Here is a 25,880-nt window from a genome sequence, read left to right on the forward strand (position 1 = left end):
ACATCAGAGCCAGGGAACATGGAATACATGGAGACAAATGGGAGCCAAGCTTGAGTGACCTGAACCACCCGAGATGCTCAGGTGGCAGCCTGCTGAGCCCCACAGAGATAGGCTGTCACATGCTTATTATCACTGCTCACTAAGGGGGTGGCATCTTCTGCAAGGCATCTGTGCCTCTAAGCTACCTGCAACTGTGGGTGGGTGTGAGGCACTGGCTTTGTGCCACTCAGTCACCTGGCCCAGTTGGCTGGGAGCTGTGCTGAGTGGGAGATAGCCGGGCTGCCTGGCTTCCAGCTGTCCAGATGGCATTTGTCCTGGGCCTTCAGTCCCATGGAGAGCAACCACTCACAATCTAGAAAGCATGCAGCCACGAGTGACAGGAGGATGGATCACAGCGAGCAGGTCTGAGCAGGAAGATCAAGAAGATGCCCAAAGGGATGATCAAAGATGCTTCGAGAAAAGAAAAAAATAGAGCCCAGCTTCCCACGTACATGAACAGACCGTGGAAGAGAAGGGGTATTAGCAGAACCTGCGAGCTCTTTAGTGAGTAATCAAGGACAAAGAGAAGTGCCCAGCCCCAAGAATGTAAAGTTTCTAGGGACAGAGTGAAAAAGGGAAGCTGATTTGTTTTAAAAACATTTATTTAGAAAAATAAGCCAGTCTTGGTCTTCTTCCTCTGCACTGGTCACTTGGGCTTGGTGTGTGATGTCTCTGTTTGCAGCTTTGGTCCAGCACACCGTGGTTGGGTCCACACTGCCAGGGGCCTCAGGTCCCGCTGGCTGCTACACTCCATGGGTTCAATCCTTGTCCAGGTCTCTGCCTGGACAAGCTTTACAGTAGAAATAGGGCAGTCTGGCCACAGTCTGTGCGTCGCTCCTGAGGCCACAGGAGCGGCAGGGGTGGGGGCTCTGTGCTCTCCTCACTGGAAGCTCAGGGCTGGAAGCGCGGGGAGCTGACGTGGGGCTGGTGGAAGGCATGGGCACTGTACACCACCTCGGGGGGTGACGGGGTGCTGCTGGTGGCCAGCACAGAGCACAGGGGCTCATGGCTGCTCAGCACCGACGTGAAGTACTTCAACTCCTCCGTGAGCTGCTTGATCTCCTTGCGCAGGGCTGCGTTCTGTTTCTCTAGGTCCTCGCTCTCCTGTAAGAAGGATGACAGCCATCAGTCATCAGTGTCAGGGAAGGGCAGGCAGGCAGGGAGACGTGAAGGGGAAGCCAGGTTTGTTTTGCACAGCCGTGAAAAGGGGCATCAGAGAATCTGTGTGTACGTGTGCATATGTGCCTGTAGCAAGCATGAGTGCCTCTGCATAAGTACAGATAAGTGTGTGCATGTGCATTCCCAGAGTAAATGGAACCATATGAAACTGCTGAGAGTTGTCCATTTTGACCTGTAAATGCAACAGTTTCACATAATTCAACCTACATTAGTCCATGTTTCTGTTGCTGTCACAAGATACCAGAGGCTAGGTAACACCGTATATAGAAAGCAGGTTTATTAAACTTGCAGTGCTGGAGGTCCAAGGACATGGCACCAGCATCTTTGTGGCTTCGAGTGAAGGCCACGTGCTTCTCTATGCTTGGTGAAAAAGAGAAAAAAAAGGCAAGATGGGGAGTGGGGAAGAGGTCTGTGTGTAAGAGGGAGGGGAAATGCTAATCTCTCTTTAATTATAAAGAGACCATCCTCGTGGTAACACTCGTGGTCCCGTGAGAAAGGCATGAATCCGTTGTAAGGACCTAATCACCTCCAGAAGGCACCACCACCTCTCAACATTGTTGCTACACTGGGGACAAAACTCCACACGAGTTCTAGTGGGGACAAACCATATGCAACCGTGCTAAGACATATGTGTGAATGTGCTCTTTTCTATACACATGTGTACAAGTGTGTCTGATGCTCAGAGTGGCAAGTGTGTACCAAAGAAAACAGGGTGGCAGGTCAGTGCCTGAGAAAAATAGTTTGTGAGATCACTTTATACCAATTTAATTTCTTTCCACTCTGGAACACCATGAGTCCTCCAAGCGCTTCTGGGGTCTGCAGTTAGCCTCACAGATTAACACAGAGTCCGTGATTAATGGTCTGCTTCCCCCAGACTCTAGAGTACTTGGGATCTTTATAGACATTAAAGGTTCAAAGGCAGCCACGATGTCCTATTCCATTTCCTTTGCCCACCCAAGGGTGGACTCTACATGGAGACCTCACACCATCACCCTTGGGGATGTGCTCAAAATGTTCCTGGAATGTGATACATACAATGTTTGTTAGCCATTAGTACTACATATGGTACCCAAGATATACCACACTTTTCCTATGATAAAACTTAATTTATAAACTAGACACTGTAATAGATTACTGATAATTCCTAGTAAAATAGTACAATTATGCTGTACTGAAATTATTTAAAACTTAGGCATGGTTTATTGCTAGAATTTTTCATTTAATGTTTACAGACCACGATTGATGACAGGTAACCAAAACTGCAGAAAGGAAAGGTTGGGGGAGAGGCTCCTGCATTCCCAGTGTGTCCAAAGCCTGCGCAGAAACACAGAGCCCCTTTTTCTGCAGAGAAACTTTTCTCTTGTTGCGCAGGAGAAACTTCAGATCTGTGTCCATCAGAAACACTGAGAAGGAGCGATCCTGCAGATCGCATCCTTTGTTAATCAGCGGTCTGGCTTGGGTAATCAGGGGTTCCTGGAAAACAATCCCACCTTCAGAAAGCCCAGGGAGTTGCATTTCCAGTGTGGTTTTAGGGCTTAGACCTACGTGGCCACACACTGGTGCCCATCAGGGGAAGAGAAACAGCATTGACAAGGCAGTTAAATTGCATTTCGGCTCAAAAACCAACATGGTATTTGGAGACCAGGTCTTACTTTTTGAGTTCTAGTTGATTTAAGTCCACATTTCCACAACTGACCATGTCATCAGAATTCATTTGAGGGCTAGTTTAAAAAAAAAATAGTTATAACTCTTCCTGAAATCTAGAGACTGGAATTTCGTGGGCTTGTGATTTTGGGGGAAGGGGTTACAGCATCTGGAAATCTTGAGTTTTATAGTAAGTGGTTCTGGCCACTCACGACCACACGAGTTTGAAAAACTCTGGTTAAGTAGGTCATTAAATTTATTTTAATTATTCAGCTACTTATTAAGTGCCTATTGAAATGCCTGACACATCATATGAACTGCAAATGTTTGTTGACTGCCTGCCTGGCTGCCTGATAACATCAACTGATTCCATGAAGAAGTTGATTCAAAAATATGGTGGGCAGCTGCAGAATCACCTGATTCAAAAATATGGTGGGCAGCTGTAAAATAACCTGACATTTAAATCTGCTCTAAATAATCCATCAGGATCATGAGCAGCAGGCTGATGAGACAGCCGGATGGGACTTGCCGGTTACATGGCAGTTCTTCAGAACTCAGGAACCTCAAGGGGTTTCTGTTTTCAGTGTTGGAGGTGCAGTGGGCCTGGCCATGACCATGGAGCCAGCTTCCATCCCTTCTGCAGGACAGATCCAAGCATGCTCGGCCTCAGCCAGCTGTCTCCGGGGCGTGGCTCTGAGCTAGCGAGGTGTCCAGGTCACTGCGAAGGAAACCCCAGCTCTAGACGGGGTGTGGGGGGGCGGGGGGGGCTCTGCAGTCCGAGCCGCTTATTTTACCGCGTAGCGGCTTCCTGCCCCTCCCCCGCCCTTTACCGAAAGGTAAGGCGAGCCAGGAGGTGCGCCTTGGGGGCGTTGCTCAGGCAAGAACGGGGGCCAGGAGCTTGCGCCGTTTCCTCGCCCCTTCTGAGAGTTTCCACTGGTGAGAACATTTACTGTAATCGCGGCGCTCCGGAGAGCCCTGGGCAAACCCCGGTCGCAGGGAGAGGCGGCGCAGCTTCTGACCTTCTCCCCCAGAGGCGGCCGGCTTTCGGGAAGTGACAGCGGCCTTCTCCCCGGCCGCTCCGGAGCCCCGCAGCCTCCGCCGCGCACCCGCCTGCCTGCGGGCGATCCCGGAGCTCTGCGGGCCTGCAGAGCAGCGAGCAGCCGCCAGCCACCAGCCGGCTGGCTCCACCTCTGGAAGGCCGGCAGCTTCCTGCCAGGGTCCCGAGAGAGAAACCGCCTGCCTGCCCAGGGGCCGCGCGGCTGCCCTGCAGAGCTCACAAGAGAAAGGGTTTGACTTCCCTTGTGGGAGGAAGTGGCTGAGCAGGGGGGCCTCAGATCTCCGAGGCTCCAGTCCCCAGGCCCTGCCTGCTCTGGCTCAGTCCACCAGGACCCACACTGGGTAATGGTGAGCAGCACAGGGCTCACACAGCTGGGTGACATCTGGCAGAGGTGGCCATGGGAGCAGCATTTATCCACAGGGACAGCTGTCACATCTCCTAACTTCCCCAGCTTCACTGAGGGCCAGGAGGAGAGGAGGTTTGGAAAGAAATTTAGTGTCTACCACAGTGGGGAGGGGTGGACCCCCTCTGGTACCCACGGAGTGCCTTTAGGCCCAACCAGCTCCTCACCATAGCTCTCTGAGATGAACACTGAGCCAGCTGCTGTCACTGTCCCCACTCTGCAGATGAGGCCAACTGAGAGGACCCGGTGACCTCTACCGCTCACCCACCACGTGAGCACAGCCCGGTGGCAGCAGCTGTTAAGAGAAAGTTGTACAGGATTCGCCTCAAGACACACATTTTCTCAGAGGTCAGAAGCGTTGAGCCAGGAAGGTCAGAAACGCCCAGAGCCAGGAAGAGGCCGAGCAGGGTGTGACTGGGGCCCTGTACCCCACCGTGCTGCCTGCTTCCTCTGAGGGACTGGTACTGGGCACAGGTGAGGGCGGTGGGCTCCATCAGTGATCACTGGGAACGGGGCCCCAACTTTCATTCCGGCTGAGCAACCCTCAGTGACTCAATTTCCCCCATTGAGCCACACTTGCTTTACTCTAAAACAGGAAGACCAGACGGAAACAAGGATTCACACACCAGGTCCCTATGCTGGGCTCTGACACAACAGGTCTGGGTGCAGCCTGGGCCTTGGGTTGCTCAAGGCTCCCCAAGGATTTACCACTGAAAACCGCAGGATTCGATCTCCAGGGCTCTTACTATCAAATACTGCAAATTCCAAATTGGTTTCTTTTCTTTTTTTGGGGGGGGGTTTGGGGGCCAAGTTCATGACCTCACACTTGCCAGGCAGGGGCTGATGCCACTGAACTAAATCCCCAGTCCCTCAAATTGATTTCTTAAGTGTATTCAGCAAACCAGAGCTTCTGGCACCCCCACCCTGGGCCTGAAGGGAAATGTGAGCATGTGTGCCTGTGTGTGCGCATCTGTGTGCACACACATTTCAGGGAACAGATAAGTGTAGACTCAATTTATATTAGAAAGATTAGTAGAAGTCAATTTTTCAAATAGCCTTATCTGACTTTATAATAACTAACATTCATTGACAACTACCATGTGCCAGTCTAGTCCCTCTTTAAAGGTTTTATGGCTTTCATTATGTTTAATCTTTGCAACAACTTATGTGGAAAATAATATTATCCCCCTTTTACAGAAGAAGAGAAACTGAGGTGCAGAGAATTCAAGGGCTTTGTTCAAGGTCACACAGCCCGAGAGTTGCAGCCCCGGGACTTCAGTTGAGGCAGTCTGGCTTCGAAGTCTGTCCTTCCCTCCTCTCTTGCCTTTGAAGTCTCTTTAACTTTAATGAAATTTGATAATTATCTTTCTGGAAGCTTCAGCCCCGTTAGCTTCTCAGTGTCACTTTCCCTTTTTTCCTGCCTCCTACCAATCCAGATGCTCCTGTGACACTTCCTCCTCACCTGGTGCCACTTCTCTCATGAACCACAGCAGCTTGGAGGCAACTAAGGAGAAGCTTCCTGGGGCCCTGGGAACACTTTGGGAAACCCCCTATTGGAGGGGCTGAAGAGGGATCACTCAAAGAGCTCTTGGGTGATGGGGAATCCCCAGGCAGTTCCCTTACCCCAAGCCTGTCAAGGGACAGAGACTAAGGGAACAGGCTGGCCTTTCCTAGCTGGGCTCTGGCCCACGACTCTCTCTCGCAGGGACTCCCCAGACATTCCAAACAGGGCTGGGCCCTCTGCCTGCTAGCTCTGGGGTAGTGCCTTGACCTTCCCCTTGCATTTTCTAATCACAGTTTCCCGAAGGGTGAAAACAGTTCCTGCTCAAGAAAATCGTCTCTTTCTCAAGAGAACATGCAGTCATTTATTGGTCGGGTGACCTTTTTAGCTCACACCCACACCTCACTGAGTCGCATTCGAAGTTTAGCCTTCTCACCCAGCTGTCTGTTCAGTCGCCCTTGGTTACTGCCAGCTCCTCTGCATTGATCGCACGTAGAGGGTGAAAGCTGCCACTCCTGAAGAAGGCCTCATGCTGGGAGGTGGGCTACTTCCTGAACGGAGGGAGGATCTATGCCTACATCGCCTACCACACCTGGGGGATCAGGCCTAGCACCTGCCTCTCACCACCTAACAATGGAAGAGGAATCCCCTAGCAGGTTGTGGCAGTGGATGATGTACGCGTCTGATTCTAGAGGAATCTTCATTTTTAGGCCTTAAGTTTCTTTGTCATCAACAGATGTTTAGCCAAATGTAGGCTCTCAGAAGTCATAGGGTTAGAAGGCTGTCACCTGTTCCTTGGCTTTCAGTACTCAGCTCACTGACCTGAAATGTGAAAACTACTTAGACCAGCTCAGTCAGCATCCACCCCAAGTACCATCTCCTTGCTTTCTCTAAAGATCTAGGAAAAGAAACACTCAAACACCCAGCTTCCCTTGCAGCTAGGGATGATCATGTGAACAGTTCTGACCAATGAGCTATAAACAGAAGTATGAGGGCAGGAAAGGAGTGAAGTTTTCCTTCCCACTAAAAAGACAAAGCCTCCTGTCAAGGCTAAAGGCCACCCTCCACCCTTCTTCCACACAGACTGCCGCCATATTGCAACCTTGGAGGGTGAAAGCCACGTACCAGTTGAGAGCAGCTGCACAGACAGGAGAAGCTTGACTTTCTCGCTCTAGCTTGGTCTACTCATTTCTCAGCTCCTTGGTGTGTGCCAAAGTGAACTGACTTGACACTGTGTCTATTATTTGTACCTGAATGTAATCCTGATTGGCCTGCAAGCTAGGGTGGTTACCACTAGCAGGACTCAAGTTTCAGAAAACAAGCAAAACAAAAACAATTAATGATTGCCATGAAACAAAGCTTTGAGGTGTTGGTATTGTTTGAAGCCAACAGCCCACTGGGGAATCCCCAGGCAGTTCCCTTACCCCAATTCAACCTACTGCCTCCCAATTCAACCTACTCTGACACCTGGTGGGCTTTGGGGTCCTGCTCCTGACTCTGCCCTGGCCGCACACTCTGGGTCCTGGAGAGGTTTAAAGTAAAGGTCTTCATTCCCCCTGCCCCCACACCCTGGGCCCACCCCAACGTTCCAGGTTCATTGTTCTGGGGTGGGTCACAGGCATCGAGATTTTAAAGACATTTCCCAGGTAACCTAATGTTTAGGTAAGTTGAGAATCATGCTCATAGCAGATGCCTTTTAAAAATGATAACATAACTATATAATGTTTAATACTAGTACATTTACTTTATATTTTATTAAAATAACTATAATAAACAAAACAAAACAAAGAATAAAATAACTATAAAGATGCAAAGAATTTTTAAAAGTTGGGAAAAACATTTCTAAGTTAATTTTTTTTCTGAAATAAAGTGCTCACTAAGTACTTCACTGTTCTATTACCAATATATTTAGGGAAAATGATTTCTGGTAGCCCAGCATGATTTCTTCTTCCAATGGAAAGGCAAGAGGTAGGGTATCTGTTTAAATATTATGAATTATAAGCTGAGGAAACTTGTTACCCTTTAGATTATTGAACTCATGAAGGCAAAAGCTACAATCACAGACTTGTGTGTTCCTTCCCTTCCCTTTCCTTCCCTTTCCTTCCCTTCCCTTCCCTTCCCTTCCCTTTCCTTTCCTTTCTTTTCCTTTCTTCTTTTCTTTTTTGAGACAGGATTTCACCATGTAGTCCAGACTGACCTCGAACTCATGGTGATCCTCCTGCCTCAGCTGCCCAAGTACTGGGACTATAGGCATGTGCCACCACATCCAGCAGACTTGTATTTTGTTCACAGTGACAAGGACATTGTCTGGCACAGAGTAAGTGTTCAATAAATTCATGTTGCTTGACTACAAATTTAGAACCTGTAATAGTGTTATATGTGTAGTGTTTATAAGGAAATTAATATCCATAAGATAAGAAGAAGGTCATGAGTTTGATCCCTGGTACTAAAAAAAAAAAATGAAAGGGAATGTTTAAACCAACATTCAAGTATTGTCATAGCTTCTGCCTTATAATAGTTACAAAACAATCAAAGAGATTCATGTTTTAAAAGGCCCAGCCATGGCATGGGAACAGCAGAATGACACCACTTCCAGAACTCTGAGCATAACACCCCAGTTTGGACCTGAATTGCCCCATCCAGACCAAACAAAGGAGATCTGAGCAGTTGTGGTGAAAAGCCAAGGCAGTGAAGAAGTTGGTCTTCTTAATGTTTTTATAAACAACCAGAAGGCGGGGCACTGTACTCATGCGTGGCTCAATCTATGGAAGAGGCTGGATTCTCCACAGTGAGCGATCAACCTAGGGCAGATCTCTTCCCTTAAATCGTCAGTCTTTTCTTCCCAGTGGAGAAGAGAAAATATAATAATAATATTATTATTACTATTTGAGACAGGGTCTCACTATGCAGTTCAGGCTGGCATTGAGCTCACTCTGTAATCCAAGCTGGTTTCAAACTCGCAGTGATCCTCCTGCCTCAGCCTCCTGAGTGCTGGGATTACAGGTGTGCACCACCATGCCTGACTTTGCATTTAATATTCTTATAGTCACTTTCATTTAAACTCTTCAATAGCCAGTGAGGTGATGCTGTTTTTTTGTGATCAGAATTTAGGTTCAGAAATCCCCCAGCCAGGGTTAGAATGAACTTTGTGGCCCTCACCCCGTCCTAGCTGCTGTTTCCTGCATCATTGCCTGTTGCTAACTCCTCCTCTCTCTGGGTCCCCAGCCTTGTACTGCCGAGTCCTCCCCGCTCTGCAGAACACCTGTCCCCTCTGCTCCCTGACTCTTCTTTGATTGCATTTGGTCTCCCATGACAGGGCCTCAGCCTGGCCTTCCCTGACCCTTCATCATTTTCAAGATCATACAATGTCATTGTCTTTGGAGTGTTTTTTCATTGTGTGATTAGCACATTTGTCTGTCTGTTTTTCAAACTTCTAACTGAATGTGAGTCCCATGACTCACCAATGTCTTGTCATTGGTGCTTTCTCAGTGCCTGGAGCAAACTGGCCCCAAAAGAAGGAGCCGAGGAGATACTTGCTGGGTGATGAATCATTCCTGCAGACGTGAGCTCCACTCCTGGCATACAGGCTGTACTTTGGTGGTGTCCTCTAGACCTCCACCTTCCCTGTGCACAGTGAGGATGGTCCTCACCAACTGAGTACTCAGAACGTGTGTCAGCTCCAGGGTCCTCAGTTGCGGGAGAATCCCTTTGGGCCCCAGGAATCTTGGCCTTCTGCTTAGCTGTGAACTGTATTATTTCCTCAGAGTTTTCATAAGAGCTCTAGGTCACTTTCCTTGGTTCCTCTATGTTTATGGTGCCCAGACATTTTCTGGGACTGTCCCCGTTCACACATGTTTTCCTAGTATAATATTTATTGGTGCCTTCTTTTGCTTTCAGAAGTTCAAGGGTTAAACTATACGGTTATCTATCAAAACCTAACCCCAAATTCTAGCTCCATATCTCTGTCCACTTCCCCAGTTATCTCCAGAGCTCCCTCAGCAATCTATTTGACCATTTTCATCTCTGTTAGGTAAAAATATACTGTATAACTCATTGAAATGTTTATTTTTGTTTTGCTTTTGCAGTACTGGGGTTGAACCTAGGGACCAGTGAACTATATTCTCAGCCCCATTTATTTACTTATCTATAACAGGGTCTCACTGAGCTGCCCAGGCTGGCCTGCAATCCTCCTGCCTCTAGCCCCCAATAGATTATAGACATGTGCACCATGTCCAGTTAAAGATTTTTTCTTAAATTAAAAATAGCCATGATATAAGTCTCCTAACACATTTCGTTGGTGCATACTGTCATCTTGTGCCTTTTTTATTTGTTTGGTACCAGGAATCAAACTCAGGACCTTGCACTTGCCGGGCAGGCACTTATGTCTCTGAGCTGTATCCCTGCCCTTGATTTTGTGCTTTTAAACAAACATGCATACTTATTTTTACAAAATCTCAACCCTAGCACTTATACAGTTTGCCTTTTGCTTTCTGTCATGCTTTTGTCACCTGTACATAGTCACTACAGTGTTATTTTAAACAGCTACTTCATCACTGCTGATCCACAATACTTAAAGGGTCTTCTAATGTTAGATGTTTGGGTTGCTACCAAAATGTTGCAGTTATAAATAAAGCTGGAACAAACATCGTGATGTGTACTGGGTTTTGTCTTTGTTCAGTTACATCCCAGGATAAATTTCTACGAGGGAGGTTAGTGAGGCAAACGGCACAATCATTCTTTTTTTTTTTTTTTTTTTTTTTTTTGTCTTTTACCGGTACCGGGGATCGAACTCACGACTGCCTGCTTGCAAGGCAGGCGCTTATGCTGCTGAGCTAAATCTCCAGCCCCCTCAATCATTCTTCCAGCCTGTAAGCACTGCCATAAAACATACGCAGTGTCATCACTAGTGACCATATGTACCAATTTCACTCCATCCTGTGACTTTCACTGCTAGAGTGCCGAGAGCAACATGGACCAGAGAAAGAGGAACCTTTTTTTTTTTTTTTGTCTTTTTGAGACATGGTCTCAGTATGTGGTTCAGGCTGGCCTTGAGTTCACTTTGTAGCCCAGGCTGGTCTTGAGCTCGAAACAATCGTCCTGCCTCAACCTCCCAAGTGCTGGGATTACAGGTATGTGTTACAATGCCTGGCCAAGGAAGAATCTTTAAGTAATATAAATAATATTATAAGTGACATAATTTTAAATAATTTCTTTTTGCCAACTAATTTTAGGATGATTTCTCAAATTCACGTATTTGTTTATCTATGACAGCTATTTTTTTTTTTTTTGTATTTTTTCTTTTTTTGGTCTTTTTTCTTTTTTTGATCGGTACCAAGGATCGAACTCACAACTGCCTGCTTGCAAGGCAGACACTCCCCAGCCCCTATTACAGTTATATTTACGCTTATTCTTTTTTTTCCTTTAATTGGTACCAGGGATCAAACTCATGACTGTGCGCTTGCAAGGCAGGCACTTATGCACTGAGCTAAATCCCCAGGCCCTTATGCTTAATCTTAATGTCATTTTAATGTTACAAGTTATCAGTGACTAAGGAAGAAGAATAACTTTCTGTGTATCTGACTCAGTATAGCACTTTTAACCAGGGGTGATTTTTTTCTTTTTTCCTCTAGGGGACATTTCTCAAGTTCTGGAAATGTTTTTGGTTGTCATAACTGGGTGAAGGGGTTTTACTGGCACTGGCAGATTTTACATTTTACAATAGACAGGACGACCACATTCACATAACAAAGAATTAAAGGGTTCAAAATGTCAACAAGTGCGAGGCAGAGAAACCTGCCTTAGTGTATTTATTGTCATAATCAGAATAGGAAATTAGGTTATTTTCATTTTGGTAGGAAAAATACTGTATAAGCTTTCTATTCATATCATTTGCTCATGTAGTGATCACAGTCAATATTTTTCTTTAAAAGTAGCTCTTCCTGCAGCATACGTATTAACTATTTATCTAATTTGAGTTAAATATTTTCCCCAATATGTTTTTTTTTTTTTTTGTCTTTTTCTTTTTTATCTGTACCAGGGATCGAACTCATGACCACACACTTGCAAGGCAGGCGCTTATGCCGCTGAGCTAAATCCCCAGCCCCCCCCCCCAATATGTTACTGTCCTTTTCATTTTACAGTATTACTTTAAATAGAAAGGCTTTTCGACTCCAGCCCCTGTCAATCTTGAACTCTCTTTCTGGTCTCTCACTGTTAGCTTGTGTCTGACAACTGGTTGTCAAGCGTTCTGGGTAACAGCCTGTGTCTCATTCTGCCCTTTGCAAAGGAGAAATGGGACCCAGGTCACCATCACTGATAGCAAAGCTCTGTTCCACCAAATAGCAGAAAACAAAAGCAGACTGGTGGGAGGGCTGGGGTTTGTGCCTTGCTTGTTCTTGAGGAAGACAACAGACTCCTCGTTGGAAACTGGACGAGTGGCCCTAAAAGGGCTCTTTGTTCCCTTTTACTTCTATGATTCCATGAACAAGGTAATACGATCATAATTATTACAATTCCCTCCACAAGACATTGTGTGGCCCCAGATGAGTCTCTGTACTGCTCTCAAGCGGCTTTTATGCTATGGAGTCAACCCACCCCTAAGAAGCAGGGTTAGACTGAGTCCTGCAGAGGGGACCAGGAAACCCTCCAGAAGTGTGGGCTCTTGGTGACACTCTTTCTGTTCAAAGAAAGAAGGCTGCATCTGCTGAGGACGGCTTTGTGAAGACACATGCAAAATGAGCTGCCGTGGGGTCGTGAGCTGGGGTCTGGGCTCCTCAGTAGACGGCATTCTTTACAGACTCAAGACCAGTCCTGTCACATATGCCTCCCACACCTGACACATGCTAACTCATCACTGGTGGGATAAGCAGTTGGAATGCTGAATTACCTTGATGTGTTTTTCGTCCCCAGATAAAACAGTCAGCTTTTTAAAGACTATTTCTGATTTTCTTTTCTTTTTCTTTCTTTTTTTGTATGAAGAATCGAACTCACGACCTCATGCCTGCTTTACATCAACAAAATTATACTCTGCAAGCTTTATAATTTGCCTTTCCCACTCAATGCTACCTCGCCAACATCTTTCTAAATTGACAAATACTCATCTGCATAATCATTTTAATATCAGTGTAAAATTACATTATATAAATGGATCACAACATGCTTAATCCCCATTGTGAACCACCTGGCAATTTTTATAGGATTAATAAAGTGTTTATTGTTCACAAACACTGAGGAATTAAGCACTCTTAGATCCTCTCTTTGCTTTCAACTCTTTCAGCGCCTCAGAGGTTATTCTCATGGAAGATGTTAATATTTATTGCTATACAACCACCTCAAAAGCAGCTTTTTTTTTTTTTTTTTTTTTTTTTGATACTGGGGATCAAACTCACGACCTCACACTTGTCAGACAGGCGCTTACGCCACTGAGCTAAATCCCGGCTTCAAAAACTGCTTTAACAGACCTATTTATAGATACATTTACTTTCTTGGCCAAGCCTAATGATGGATGGAAGAAAAGTTTGCATTTTGGAGGACAGTGCTTCCAAAACAGAAAGATAAATTCAGGAAGCGATTCAAAGAAGAGGTAGAGTAGAAAAGATGAATGCACCTTCATGTGAGTTGGAGAAGACGGCAGTGTCGTTTGGTGGTTAGGAAGACAGGTTCTGAAGTTACAACGGTACAGCCCTGCACAAATTACTTAACTTAATGCCAGGAATTTTTTGTGCACATTAAAGAAGATATTGCCAATAGAGCACTTAATGTGGGTAGTACTTCATACACAGTTCTGTGTTCTATCACTGTGTTTCAAAGAAGATATTCATAGCCACAGAGGCCTGAGAAAGGCAGCTCTTTTCCATCAATGGTTCACTAACTTTCCATTGAACCTTTTAAAGGTGGAACCAGAATATTCCTTCTCTGTCTTTTTGACCTGTGACTTCTGTATGCCAATGAATACTAAGTCATGGTCTCCCAGGCAGAGAAAAAAGAACCCCAGGCCTGAAACAGGACCAGGTGTTCCCAGAAGGCCAAGAACAACAGAGCCATTCTGTGGGGCTCAGGAGGTTAACCCCTTTACTGAGTTCCTTTTTCTCCCTTAATTAATTGTAAAAACTTCCTTTCTCATAACATTAGCTTAAAGCATTTAAGCCCTAATTTACACTTGTGACCTTTTTGGTTTGGGTCATATATGCATTAAACATATAGCTAGAACTTATGAGTCTCTCTCTTTTCATTGTGTAAGATTCCCTCAGGGTCCAGCCCTAAGGAAACACTTGGTCCATCTCGCACCAAATAAGTCTCCAGCTGCAGGATTTGGCCCTGTTACTCTAACTCATTCCTAGTCCCAGTGGCACAGCTCTGAGCTAACATTGCTGTCTGTCTCCGTCTCCTCTCTGTTTAGCATTTTCATGAATTATACTTCATGACTGATCTCATTTCTACAGACCCTGGACACTGACTCAAGAGTCCTCTCTGCTGAAAGCCATTTGGAGAGTCATTATAGTCACCCAGGTTGGCTTCACAAACAGAACCAGCCTGCCATCCTGTCTGATGTCTCACCTAATACTGTGTACCTCAGGCTCACTCAAATCCCAACCAACGGTTGGTTCTCCGGAAGGACCGAGATAGTTACATAGGATGTTCAAAGGATTAAATGTCACCATGCAAGACTGACTGTTTGATGTGTGATATCAAAACTAAAAAAGGAAATCATCCTAATGTATGTGTAGTAATAATCACTGTTGAGAATTTTGGTATCTATATTATCAAAATAAAAGCAAATACATTTTAAAACCCCAAGTTAGTAAAAGGGTAAAACAGTTTGCAAAGTATCTCCCTCTTGCCTTAAATATTTCATCTTATTTTTCAGAAATAAGTGTCATGAGCAATGCCTTAGTCATCTATTTGAAAAATTTTGTTTATACATTTATGTACAGAAATACTTTGTCTTATTAAAAACACAAATTGGAGCAACTTGGGTACCACTTTTATACCTTTATCATTTAAGAGGGAAGAAACATGATATTCTTTCCACATAACACATTCAGATACAGAACTCTTTCATTACTATAACAGCTCCATAGTATAGCACTGGATGGATAAAGGATGATTTATTTGGTCACTCTGTCACCAGTGGGTATTTAGCTTGTTGCTTTGCTAAATGAAATAATGTAGCAATGAGTATTTTTAAACATATAGGGCTGAATAATCTGTGTTACAGACTCTGAGATGACAAAACGCTGAGCCATGCAGTATGTGCGCTTATAATTTGGATGGAGCCCACCTAATGGCCCTCTCCTGGGGCTGGACTAGCTAACTCCCCGCTAGGACTGAGCAGTGGTGCCTGCTTCTCCACTGCCTCGGTAACACTGCATTAACAGCACCTGTCATCCGTGTCAGTCTAGCAGAGGAATCTTACTTTTTGCTTCAACTGGTATTTCCCCAGCTAAGTGAGGGCTAGCATATTTTCACATGTGTGTTTACCATTTATTTCTCTTGTTCTGTAAATTGCCTGTTTTGAGGCCATTGCTTGTGTTTCTTTTGGGTTGTTAATAATTTTCCTGTTCACAAGAGCTTTCAAATACTAAGAAAACTTTTTTTTTTTAACCCTCTTTAAAATAAACTAGGGCCAGGGATTTAGCTCAGTGGCGTAAGTGCCTGCCTGGCAAGCACAAGGTTGTGAGTTCAATCTCTGGTATCAAAACAAAACAAACAAAAACTAAAAAGCATGACTTTTTAGGTCATAAGTATTACTGAGCTTTTCCCCCAGGTTGGAATTTACCTTTGATTTTGCATATAGTATTGGGTTGTATAGAAATTCTCACTTTTATTTTTTTAATATTTATTTATTTATTTATTGTCTTTTTTGAGACAGGGTCTTGCTATGCAGTTTAGGCCAGGCTTGAGCTCACTTTGTAAGTCAGGCTGGTCTCGAGTTTGCAATGATCCTCATACTCCAGCCTCCCAAGTGCCGGGATTACAGGTGTGCACATCACTTTTATATATAAAGGTAGTGTATATCATCTTTTCCCTTACTGTTTCAGAGTTTTGTGTTTTCTTTGAAAGGCTTATGCATGCCAAGATAAAATTTTGTAATGCTCATATGCTTTTTCAAATTTCTTTACTTTCCTTTAAAGAAAACAATCTATGTTTATTGTCCGAGGAATAAAAAAGTCAGCTTTGTGTCTTTTTCCCCAGTGACAATCCAGAAAGTCTCCCCAATTAGTGACTAACTCAGCGTGCTCTCACAGGTTTGAAATGCTTTCCCAGGCTTGAAATGATGCTTTTATATCTGGGACTTAGAAATATTCTGTGTGTTTGGGTCTTAAACTGGAATGGTGGGGTGTTTTTCTGTATCCTGTCCTGTTCAGTGTTCTTTTTTATTCCCATTGTTTCAATTTAGTCTGCTCTTCTCTCACTACTTTTTAGAATTTTCCTGGAAATTTTCATATGGTTATTTTTTCCACTGGAAACATAAAATAGTTTATCTACTTCACTGCAATTCCTTGAAAATCCTGTCGGATTTTTATTGGGATCACATTAAATTTATAGATTAATTCAGCAAAAATTATTATCTTTGTATATCTTTTCATTTAGCTTTGAATCTTTTTGTTTTGGTTTAGCTTTTTTTTTTTTTTAAGACGGGGTCTCACTATGTAGTTCAGGCTGGCCTCATCCTCAGGGCAGTCCTCCTGTCTCAGCCTGTCAAGTGCTGGCATTACAGGTATATACCATCAAGTCCTGCCATGTTTGAATCTTTTGAAAGTCATTTAGGATAATTAATTTTTTTAAATTAAGTCCTTTATATTCTTTGTTAAGTATTTTATCTTCTTTACATTTATTATTGTTGTGATGATGGGAAAGGAAAAATGGGATGTTTCCTTCCATTAAATTTACTAATTGATTATGGCTTACAGATAGGATAGTTATTTCTTTTTGTATTACTTTTGGAAGTTCTCTGTATTTTCTTTTTGTTTCTAATAGTCTTTTGGCTGATTATTTTGTTCCCGCTTATGAGTGACTTTTATTTTTAGAGATTAATTGGCCAAATTAGAGAAATGCCTTTCTCTTCTCTAATGTATGCCTCCACTATACCTAATAGACCCCATAGTTGCCTGTGGGGGAAAAGGAACCTGTGACTTTTGCTTGTGTGAGATATTAAACTGAAAGGAATGAAAACAAAATGTGGACCCTTCTTGCCACTATAATGAAAAGAATCACCTCACAAACTTTACAACAATGAGTAAATACCGGGGATGTTGTAGCAGAATCATCAAAAGAGGCTGCTTCTTGCCTCGGTCGGTTTAAAAGCAATCCGCTTACAAGGTCCTGAAGTGAGCAGATGGATACTTCAAATGTTAAACGGCAAAAACTTCTTAATCGCAAGTGGAGAAAAAGTTAACTTTGTGAACTTTAAGATAAATAATGTGACAACAATGGAAACCAAGGAAACAGTGCCACTTCAGCAAACGTGAGGCTAACATGAGAATGACCTTTATCTCATACTGCGCTCTTGGTAGCATCTAAACTCTAGTCTGCAGTGTCCCAGTGGATGGCCCTGTGGCTCCATCTAAACGCCAAAAACCCAGAACCTTAGCTCAGGGAGCAGGTGTAGAAAAGAGTCAAGGGGAAACCCAGCCCGAAGTCCTCAGACACTAGAGGTAAAATAGAAATTTTTCGACCTGAATCACAGACATAATGAAGAGGATAATGGATGAAGAAAAGTGACCTTTGACTAACGGGAAAAGGACAATCTAAACCACAGCCTAACCCTGCCTGATGGTGGTGACTTTCATGTCCCTGCCAAAAGCTTCCACCTGAGGCCAGGACACCTGAGCTGCTCCGGCAGCAGTCATGTTGGGCACAGTGGTGGGTCCTCGACGTGACACCCACCGAGTAAAAGCTGAGGTGGTCAGAAGAAGCCGTAGGGGAAGACTTCGCGTTCAGATGTGGGAAGGTGGGACACTCCAGAGGCTGAGGCTGGGTGCGTGTGGCTACACTATGAGGGTCTCCAAGAACCCTCAGGCCCCGGAGATTTCCCCGCAGTGTGGTCATCGTAATCAGGCTGCGTCTCTTGGTTCTGACTCTTGTTTTATAGAGAGAGACAGCAGAGTCTGAAATAAAAACTTGCAGCAACAGACACACATACATGTGTCACCTCATAAATACACCCTCAGAGGCAGGACAGACACCAGCGTGGGCTGGATTTAAAGGGACCTAGGGTACAATTCAAGGTAGGCAAGCCTCCCCTGCTCATGTGTTAGGAGGATGCTGTTCTTTGTCACTGAATTGTGATTATTTAATCTCACTTTTTTTTACTAGTAACTATTGTTATAATTCTCACTGTATTTGAATTTTTTTGAGTATTTATTGTGCACCAGGAATTGTTTTTGAGCTCTTTATCTGCATTATAGCCCTTTACCTGCATTATGGCTCTGTTCCTTATCTGTAGATAAGGAGTCTAAGGGGGACTGAGTCCATTTTTGGGGTCAGCATTATGAACTAGAGAGCTGAGATTCAAACCCTGTCCTTCTGACCACAGACTTATTGAACTCACGTCACTTTCCATTTCTAATTCCTCTTTGAGGAGGAGGAGGCATTGAGACAAAATCTCACTATGTAGTTCAGGCTGACCTATGGACTTACTATGTAGTCTAGGTTGGCCTTGAATGCAGGGTGAGCCTCCTGTCTCAGCCTCCCGAGGGCTGGAATTGCAGTCATGTGCCAACACGCCTACCTTTGTTTTCATTTTTAACATTAAACATAAATTTTAGCAGTTTGCTAGACTACTTGCACAAAAAAAGATTTTATCCTTTTAGATTTGTTTCATTTGTTTCCTTGCTCTAAAATATTATATAAGAATCTAAATCAAATAGAGAAATTGAGTGACCATAGATGTCCAAGCTTAAAATAATAAAAGGGAGAACCTAAATTTCAAAGAAATCATAGGGGCCATGTAGGAAGCAAGGGGACAACAAATTAACACTTTGACTGTTGATTACAGTTGATACAGACTGACTGTCCATTCATTCCTTTTATTTATTTAATGATATGCATGAGCTTGAATCACATTACTGTGCACTGGAAGACATCCCAAGCCCAGTTCAAATAAAACTCAAGCATCATTCAGAGAGGTCGCTGCAGCTTCTTCTCAGTTTCCTGAGATGCTAAAAGAAGCATCTCCCCCAGCTGCCAGATCTACATCTTTCTTATCCTTGGTAAAGTTAAAACAGCTATACCAACTAGCTGATTGCTGTACAATCGTCCAAGTAAATTACAAGCTTATTCATTTTTGGTGCCAATCGCCTGTTTGCCACTGAAAGAAATCCCTCAACTAGTAGGGGTAAAAGATGCAGGACAGAAAGGCAGCATTGCTGGAGGAAAAGGTGAGAGCATGAAAGTGACAGGAACCAGTGAGGTAAGTAGGTTGAACAAAAACTGAATTAGGGGGCAGAGTGAAAGGAGCTCAGGTGGTGAGGCGGGGGAAGAGGAGGTGCACTGGTCTGTGAAGCCCTCAGCCAGGACCTAGAAACAGCGACCTGCGACCTGCAAGTCAGCCCCACGCAAAGACCTCAGCCTGCCCAAGTCAAGAGTCAAAGCCCTCTCCAGAAATGTTTGGAACTTGTGACAACTCAACCAGTATGATGACTTGTCCCAGATTGGTGCATCTGAGATTGCACGGTTTACAGATTCATGGGATACCATGAATGCTAGGAATTTCAAAATAGAACTTTAATGATGCTTAGAAACGAGGATTAAGGTATTGCGCCACAGAGACCTCTTTCTCCCAAATGTGGCTGGGGTGCTGCTCTGCTGCCCTCTAAAAGATTGAGATTACGCGTGGTTCTAATCCCATAGGGTAACAGGCTTCCCAAAACACTTAACCCTTCTGAGTGCCCGCCAAAGCCTGTCACCCTTCTGCTCTCAGTGGCTGTTGAAGGATGGAGTTCTCTCTGGCTGCCTCCTCTCAGAGCAGGTGGTTCCGGGATTCCAACACCCAGTTCATCTATTCCATGGGCCCATTCTCTGCCACAAAACTTCAGTGTACTGGTAGGGGGGCCTGTTCTTACCTCACCCTGCAGTCCTCACACTCTGCACACGTGCTCACACACACACACACACACACACACACACACACACACACACACAGCTGCGGGGGTCTAGAGGTGTACGGGTGAGTGTGGGAGCAAGAGAGTGAAGGAGAGTCAGAACACTCACCAAGTGCAGGGTGTCAGCTTTCTGAGTCTGTCTCTGTCGGCTTTTCTGAGCAGCAATGCGATTTTTCTCTCTTCTCTGAACTTTTCTCACGTCATCAGATGAGTCCTGGGAAGCAGAGATGAGAATTAGGCAAGTCTGCTTCTTTCTTCTGCATTCAAGCAAGCTATCATGGCATTTAGTACCCACCCATCCACCCACCTATCCATCCACCCACCTATCCATCCACCCACCTATCCATCCACCCACAGACCCATCCCCCCACCCACCATCCCCCCACCCACCATCCACCCACCCACCATCCACCCACACACCCACCCACTGTCCACCCACATAACCATCCATCCACCCACCCATCCACCCATCCTTCCATTTGTCCATTCATCTTTCCATGTCTTTATCTCTCCATGTATGCATCAATCTCCTTATTTACCAAGCCCTGCATACTCTGTTATGCATCCTCAAGTGCCTCTATGCCTTTTTTGCCAAAAGCTGCAGAGAGAAGAGATCTTGAGGTCTCAACAGAGCTTTTTTCCCCCCCAAAAATGGTTAAAGGCAATGAAGTGGGTTTCATCATCTCTTCTCTTTTTTAAGACTATTCTACTCTCACTCTCTCATTTTTTTAGCCTAGAACTTCTTGTGCTCTTTTATCCCCCCCCCCCAACCTTTGTTAAGCACCTACTATGCACTAGCTTCTGCTCAAACACTTTAGAGGTGCTCTTGTTTAATCCTGCAGTTCTGTGAGATGTGTATCATTATTTCCATTTTCCAGTGGAGGAGCCTGGGGCTATAAGAGTTGCCCACAAGCACACAGTAGCCCAGAAGTGCTGTGTCTGCTGGGAAGACGATGAAGCCTTTCCAAGATGCCCTCACCACTGCCGCCCCACTACTTTGTACACTAGGCAGGCCTGCCGCTGCTACGTCTTTGGACTGAGGGCATCACCTGAGGTCTGTTTCTTCTTTTCTTTCATTGCCTTTACTGTACTCTGTGAGCATGACCTTCTCATGGCTCTGAGCACAAAGAACGAGATGCCAAGGAGCACGTTACAATGGAGTTACTGCTGCAGCTTATCATTATGGGGTTGGGGAGGATAAAGAGACATTTGGATGTCCTCTAACTACACCTGTTGGTGGGATTGTCCTCTGCTTGGCCAGAGATGTTAGCTGCAGCTTTCTCTAGATGCTGTCAGTTAGCAGAGGCATCTGAAAGAATTAACTCTGCAGTTCCTGCACATTCTGCAGGCTGCAGGGGTACACATCCTTCAGGCAATACTCTACGGTCCCCATTTGTGACCCATACTCCCGATCATTGCAACAAGAGGATATTGGGTTAACTGGGAAGGAAGTGCTCTTCCTCTAAGGGGTACAGGGGACCAGGTTACCATGGAAGCCATGAGTAATTTCCTTCCTAAGAAGAGTACAGTTTAGACTTCTAGGCAGTCTGAGCCACTTTGATACCATATTGAGCAGAGGATTGTTGTCTCCAGTGGGCCTTTGTCCAACCTGCTGTTCTTCTGTTAAGTGATTTTGATAGGTGCTATATCAGATGCTAGTATACTTGTATTTTAGCTGCAGTATTTTGAAATTTCCCGGATATCTGTACTAAGAAGAGAATGCAGGCTTTAAACCGCAGAAAAGGTTTGAATCCATGAATACATGGTGGATGCCAAGGAAGAGGCCTTCCCATAGTGAGGGAGGTCAGGAATGTGGTAAAGAGAAAGAAGGCCCCACCCAGGCATAGAGGTGCATGCCTATAATTCCAGCTACCTGGGAGGCTGATGCAGGAAGATTGCGAGTTCGAATCCAGAGAGAGAGAGAGAGAGAGAGAGAGAGAGAGAGAGAGAGAGGACAGAGACAGAGAGAGACAGAGAGACAGAGACAGAGAGAGAGACAGAGAGAGAGAATCAGAGAAACAGACAGACAGACAGAGAGGCTCAGAAGCTATTACTGGATAGGGTACCTCATTTTTTGAAGACCTTCCAGCTGAAAACTTGGGTTTGGAAGTTAATTTAGAATCCAACAGTCTCAGAAACCCTAACTCCCTTTCCCTTTCTACAGAGATAAGCAACCTGGGCCTCAGTGGCAGGGGTGTGGGGAGAGCGGTCACTGGGAAATGTCTCCAAGTCTCCAGGGCCGCTTTTCGTTTCTTTCCTCCTGTCCAGAAGCCACAGAGAAGGAGGTGCGGGCAGGCTCCAGCATCCCTCTCTGCCCCCTAGCTGTGCTAGCAACAGAGGCAGCGCCGGGGCACAGAGAGCCTCCCATGCTGGCTCCCGCCTCCTTCTGATCTTCTGACTCTTTCCTCTCTTTCTCTTGGCAGCTGTAGTTACACGTCCAGGGCTGGGCTCAGGTGCACCAGCAGCTCACTAAAATCTCCCGTGCTGGAACCCGGGGCACTTTTCCCTCTGAGTTCTTTGATATTCATCCTCCTCTTTGCTCCCTAGAAAGCTCCGTGCTGCAACTCGGAGGTGGTCATGGGGCGTTGGGGACGGAGAGAGAAAGGGGCTCCAGTGGGCTAGAGGGATGCGGTCTCTCTGCAGCGCACTGCTGGACTGCAGAGGCCGGGTCTGGGGGCTAATGGGGTGCTCATGCCGAGCCACTTCCTCCCTCGGTGGCTCCTGGGGCAGCACCGAGAAAGCCTGACCCATTCCTGCGCCTGGGAGACTCTGGGGTGGCATTTAGGGGCAGGGAGAGCCTACCTGCTTGCCAGGGGGAGGAGAGCGACTGAAGCTAGAGTCGCTGCTGTCCGAGTTGTGCGGCATGGCTGGTCTTTCCGGGGTGCTCTGGGGTCAGCAGCTGGCCTCCTTCCTAACTGCCCAGGCCACCAGCCCTGCACCTCTCACAGGTGCCTCCCCTGCGCGCCCCGCGGCCACCTCTGACCCCTGCGTCCTCCTCGCTCTGGGGTACAGAGGGACTGCTCCCCACAGGGACATCTCGCTTGCTTTGGGGCTTGCGCGCGCACTCTCTCTTGTGGTTTCTGGTAATTCATGCTGGAAGTCACATGGGCGGAAACTTCAACAACTTAGAAGGTAGTTTGAGAGAAAATATATCTGGGAAAAGACCCACTGAATTATGTGAAAGAAAAAAAAAATATACAAAACCCCAAATACCTTTCGACAGTTTGAAAGCCAGAGCAGCTCTCTTCAGTGATGAAGATCAAAGAGAAAAACAGCCTGAGCAGGGAAAAACCCCAGCCAGAATTAGCAAGTCGGTCTTCTGTCAACATGGCAGAGAGGGGAGGACAACCGGGAAAGAGTTTCCACTGTCACACGACTTGCTTTTTAAACCAAAATAAAGCCACCAGCTTGGGATTTCTTTTTGGTTTTCAACCGAAAGCACCTGCCAGTGTTGATTGAGGTAGGTTAGACTTTCCCTCCCTGACAGTCCAGCTAGCTTTGGGAGGCTTTGGGGACGATGTGGCCCCTGGGCCCTGTCTCCCCCGCCCCACCGTCAAACACAAGGGGCTGGAGACACCTGAGAGCCTAGGGATGCTCTGGAATTGACACCCTGGTGGCTTGTCCCCTGCCTGACCTTCTTGGCAGGCTGCTTACACTTCATAGAGAAAGAAGGCTTTCCTTAAGAGAACGCTTCAGGAGCCCAAGGCGGATCCTGAACCTGTAAAGACCACCAAGTCAGAATCCAGAAAGGAGAAAGAGTGGGAAATGGGACAGATTTGGAGTCTGATCGATTGTGATTTGAATTCTGGCTCTGCCACTTTGTGTGTCTCTGACCCACTGCTTTATCTCCCTCTGCAGAGGGAAGATAGGCAAGCCTACCCTCTGCCTCTCCACGCTGTCACCAAACGGAGCGCTATCAGGGATTGGAACCCCCCTAGTGAATTACTAGGATGCTAGCAAGACGGTAGCAGATTGCTAGCCTTGTCTGAACACATTCACAGAGTTTCCAGAGTCTCAACTGCTCAGGTGGCTCTTTTAGAAAAGTATGGTGAAAAATCAAATGCTCATCTGGCTTAATTTTAGGGTTGGCAGGATGTAATGGCCCCTAAAACACTTTAGTATCTTTTGTTAAATTTCCACCCCAGGACAGTAGCCTCCTAATGGAAACTGACCAAAGCAACCTTCCTTCCCTCCTGAAATTTATCATTTATCAGATGAGGCAGGCAATAAACAAAGAAGTTAATACAGAATAGATCAGAGTGGCTGAAAGTGAAGTCTGGTGGGGGGGAGGGAGCTCCAGGGCGGAGGTGGTCAGGGAGGCCCTGATGGAAAGTGGCATCTGAGCAGAGACCTGAGGGAGGGAAGGACACGGGTCGTCCAGGGGAAGAACATGCAGTCCAGTCAGGGGCGTCAGCAAGCAGGTGAGGTGGGGCTGCAGCACGGAGGAGCCCCATGGGGAGGTCAGTGCTGTGAGACAGGGAGGCCTCGGTGACCAGGTCGGGGAGTCCTGTAAGCCTGGAGGCCACCTCGACGTTAGCAATCATTCTGAAACAAACCCCCTAAAGCCAGCAGAAGGTTCCCGCTCACCTCCACGCCTGTTCTCTACCTTGGCTACTATCACATTATACTAGTTATTTTCTTGTTTTTTCCTGGTTCCTCCACTGGAATGTTAACTCTACTTGCGAATTTCTCAATTACTCCACCAGACTGTCACTGAACACCTACTGTTTGCCAGACAATGCTCTAAATTAGTGGTGGTGAGACAAAAGATGTTATTATATGAATTGTTTTTCCTAAATTAAAACTTCACTATTCGGGTTTAATTGCCATGTTGGCAATTTTGCCATACGTGCATGATGAATAAGTGGGTTTTGGGTTGCAGTTTGGGTACTCATCTCTAAAAGGTTTGCCAGTGCTGCTCTAAGTACTGCAGTTAGTCAGCAAAATATTTGTCCTGTTCTCTGAAGAAGTTGGTGTATCAGCGTACACTGACTAATAAAACAAGAAAAATCTTGATGGCTTAAAACAAGTATGTTTTCAGCTCATGAGTCTGTGGGTCATCCAGAAGGTTCCAGAAGGTTCCAGAAGGTTCCAAAAGGGTAGGTTAGGCTTAATCTCAGCTAGACTCCTCAGACAGCCGATAGTTGGGTGGTAGCCGACTGGGTGGGAGGGCTTTTCCTGCCTGAGTTTGTTCTTCACATGTTCTCTGATCCCCATTAGGGAGGCCTGCGTTGTTTACATGGCAGGTACAGGATTCTAAAGGTAAGAACAGAAGCATCCAGAGCTTCCTAAGACCACTCTTTTTCTATGCACTACTTTCCATGGGCCACAGGCACAAGAGTGACCCAAACCCAGTAAAAATAAATTCTATCTCTTGATGGGGGAAACTTAAGAAATAATGGCCACATCTATTCTCTCCTCCAAGTGAGAAATATAAAAGCGAAAGAGTGACACACTCTAAGTCCTCATAGGATCTCTCTGGACATAATTGAGACTTTTACTGTGTAGGAAAAGTGGAAGTGGAGAGACCAGCTAGGATTCCAGCATTGGATTATCATCATCACCCAAGCAAAAGAGACGGGTGGCTTAGTCAGAGAGGTGGTGACCAAGGGGGTAAGCAGTAGGCTCTGTCCAAACCAAAGACTGTCTCCCTTGTTTGGTCACGTGCCCAGTAGGTGCTTAACAAGAGTCATCAAGGAAGTAAATGTCAGAATAAAGTCCCATACAACTGTGCTTGTAATTTATGGCACTTAGGACCTGCATTGTCTTATATCTTCCCTAAGTACATCAAAAGTGCTTTAAGGACAATAATGGTCATTTTGTGTTTTATTCCACTTCAATTAACGTTTGTCGCCTGCTATGTAGTGGAAATCATAAATATGAATAAGATAGAGGCCCTGCTTTCCTTTAAAAAGGGAAAATAGTCAAACACCCAAACAGCTTCTTAAAGTT

General features: G+C 45.6%; 1 protein-coding gene across 1 annotated transcript; it reads right to left on the reverse strand.

Moving 5' to 3' along the window:
* Positions 1–623: 623 nt before the first annotated feature.
* On the reverse strand, positions 624–22,999 carry Batf (basic leucine zipper ATF-like transcription factor). The gene is made up of 3 exons (XM_003472434.4): positions 22,731–22,999; positions 20,038–20,142; positions 624–1,143 (listed from the first exon to the last, which is right to left on the reverse strand). The coding sequence occupies exons 1-3, from the start codon at positions 22,791–22,793 to the stop codon at positions 931–933; spliced, it is 381 nt and encodes a 126-aa protein (XP_003472482.1). The 5' UTR covers positions 22,794–22,999; the 3' UTR covers positions 624–930.
* Positions 23,000–25,880: the final 2,881 nt, after the last annotated feature.

This window comes from Cavia porcellus, unplaced genomic scaffold (genome assembly GCF_034190915.1).
Source record: "Cavia porcellus strain 051 isolate PalLab524CR breed Dunkin Hartley unplaced genomic scaffold, mCavPor4.1 scaffold_31, whole genome shotgun sequence".
Lineage (NCBI taxonomy): Eukaryota > Metazoa > Chordata > Mammalia > Rodentia > Caviidae > Cavia > Cavia porcellus.

Excerpts from the sequence above, each read along its gene's own strand:
- Batf (XM_003472434.4), bottom strand. The coding sequence starts at position 22,793 with ATGCCGCACAACTCGGACAGCAGCGACTCTAGCTTCAGTCGCTCTCCT. Across the intron at positions 20,143-22,730 it reads CTCCTCCCCCTGGCAAGCAG|GACTCATCTGATGACGTGAG; the intron begins GTAGGCTCTCCC and ends TCTGCTTCCCAG. Across the intron at positions 1,144-20,037 it reads AAGCTGACACCCTGCACTTG|GAGAGCGAGGACCTAGAGAA; the intron begins GTGAGTGTTCTG and ends TCCTTCTTACAG.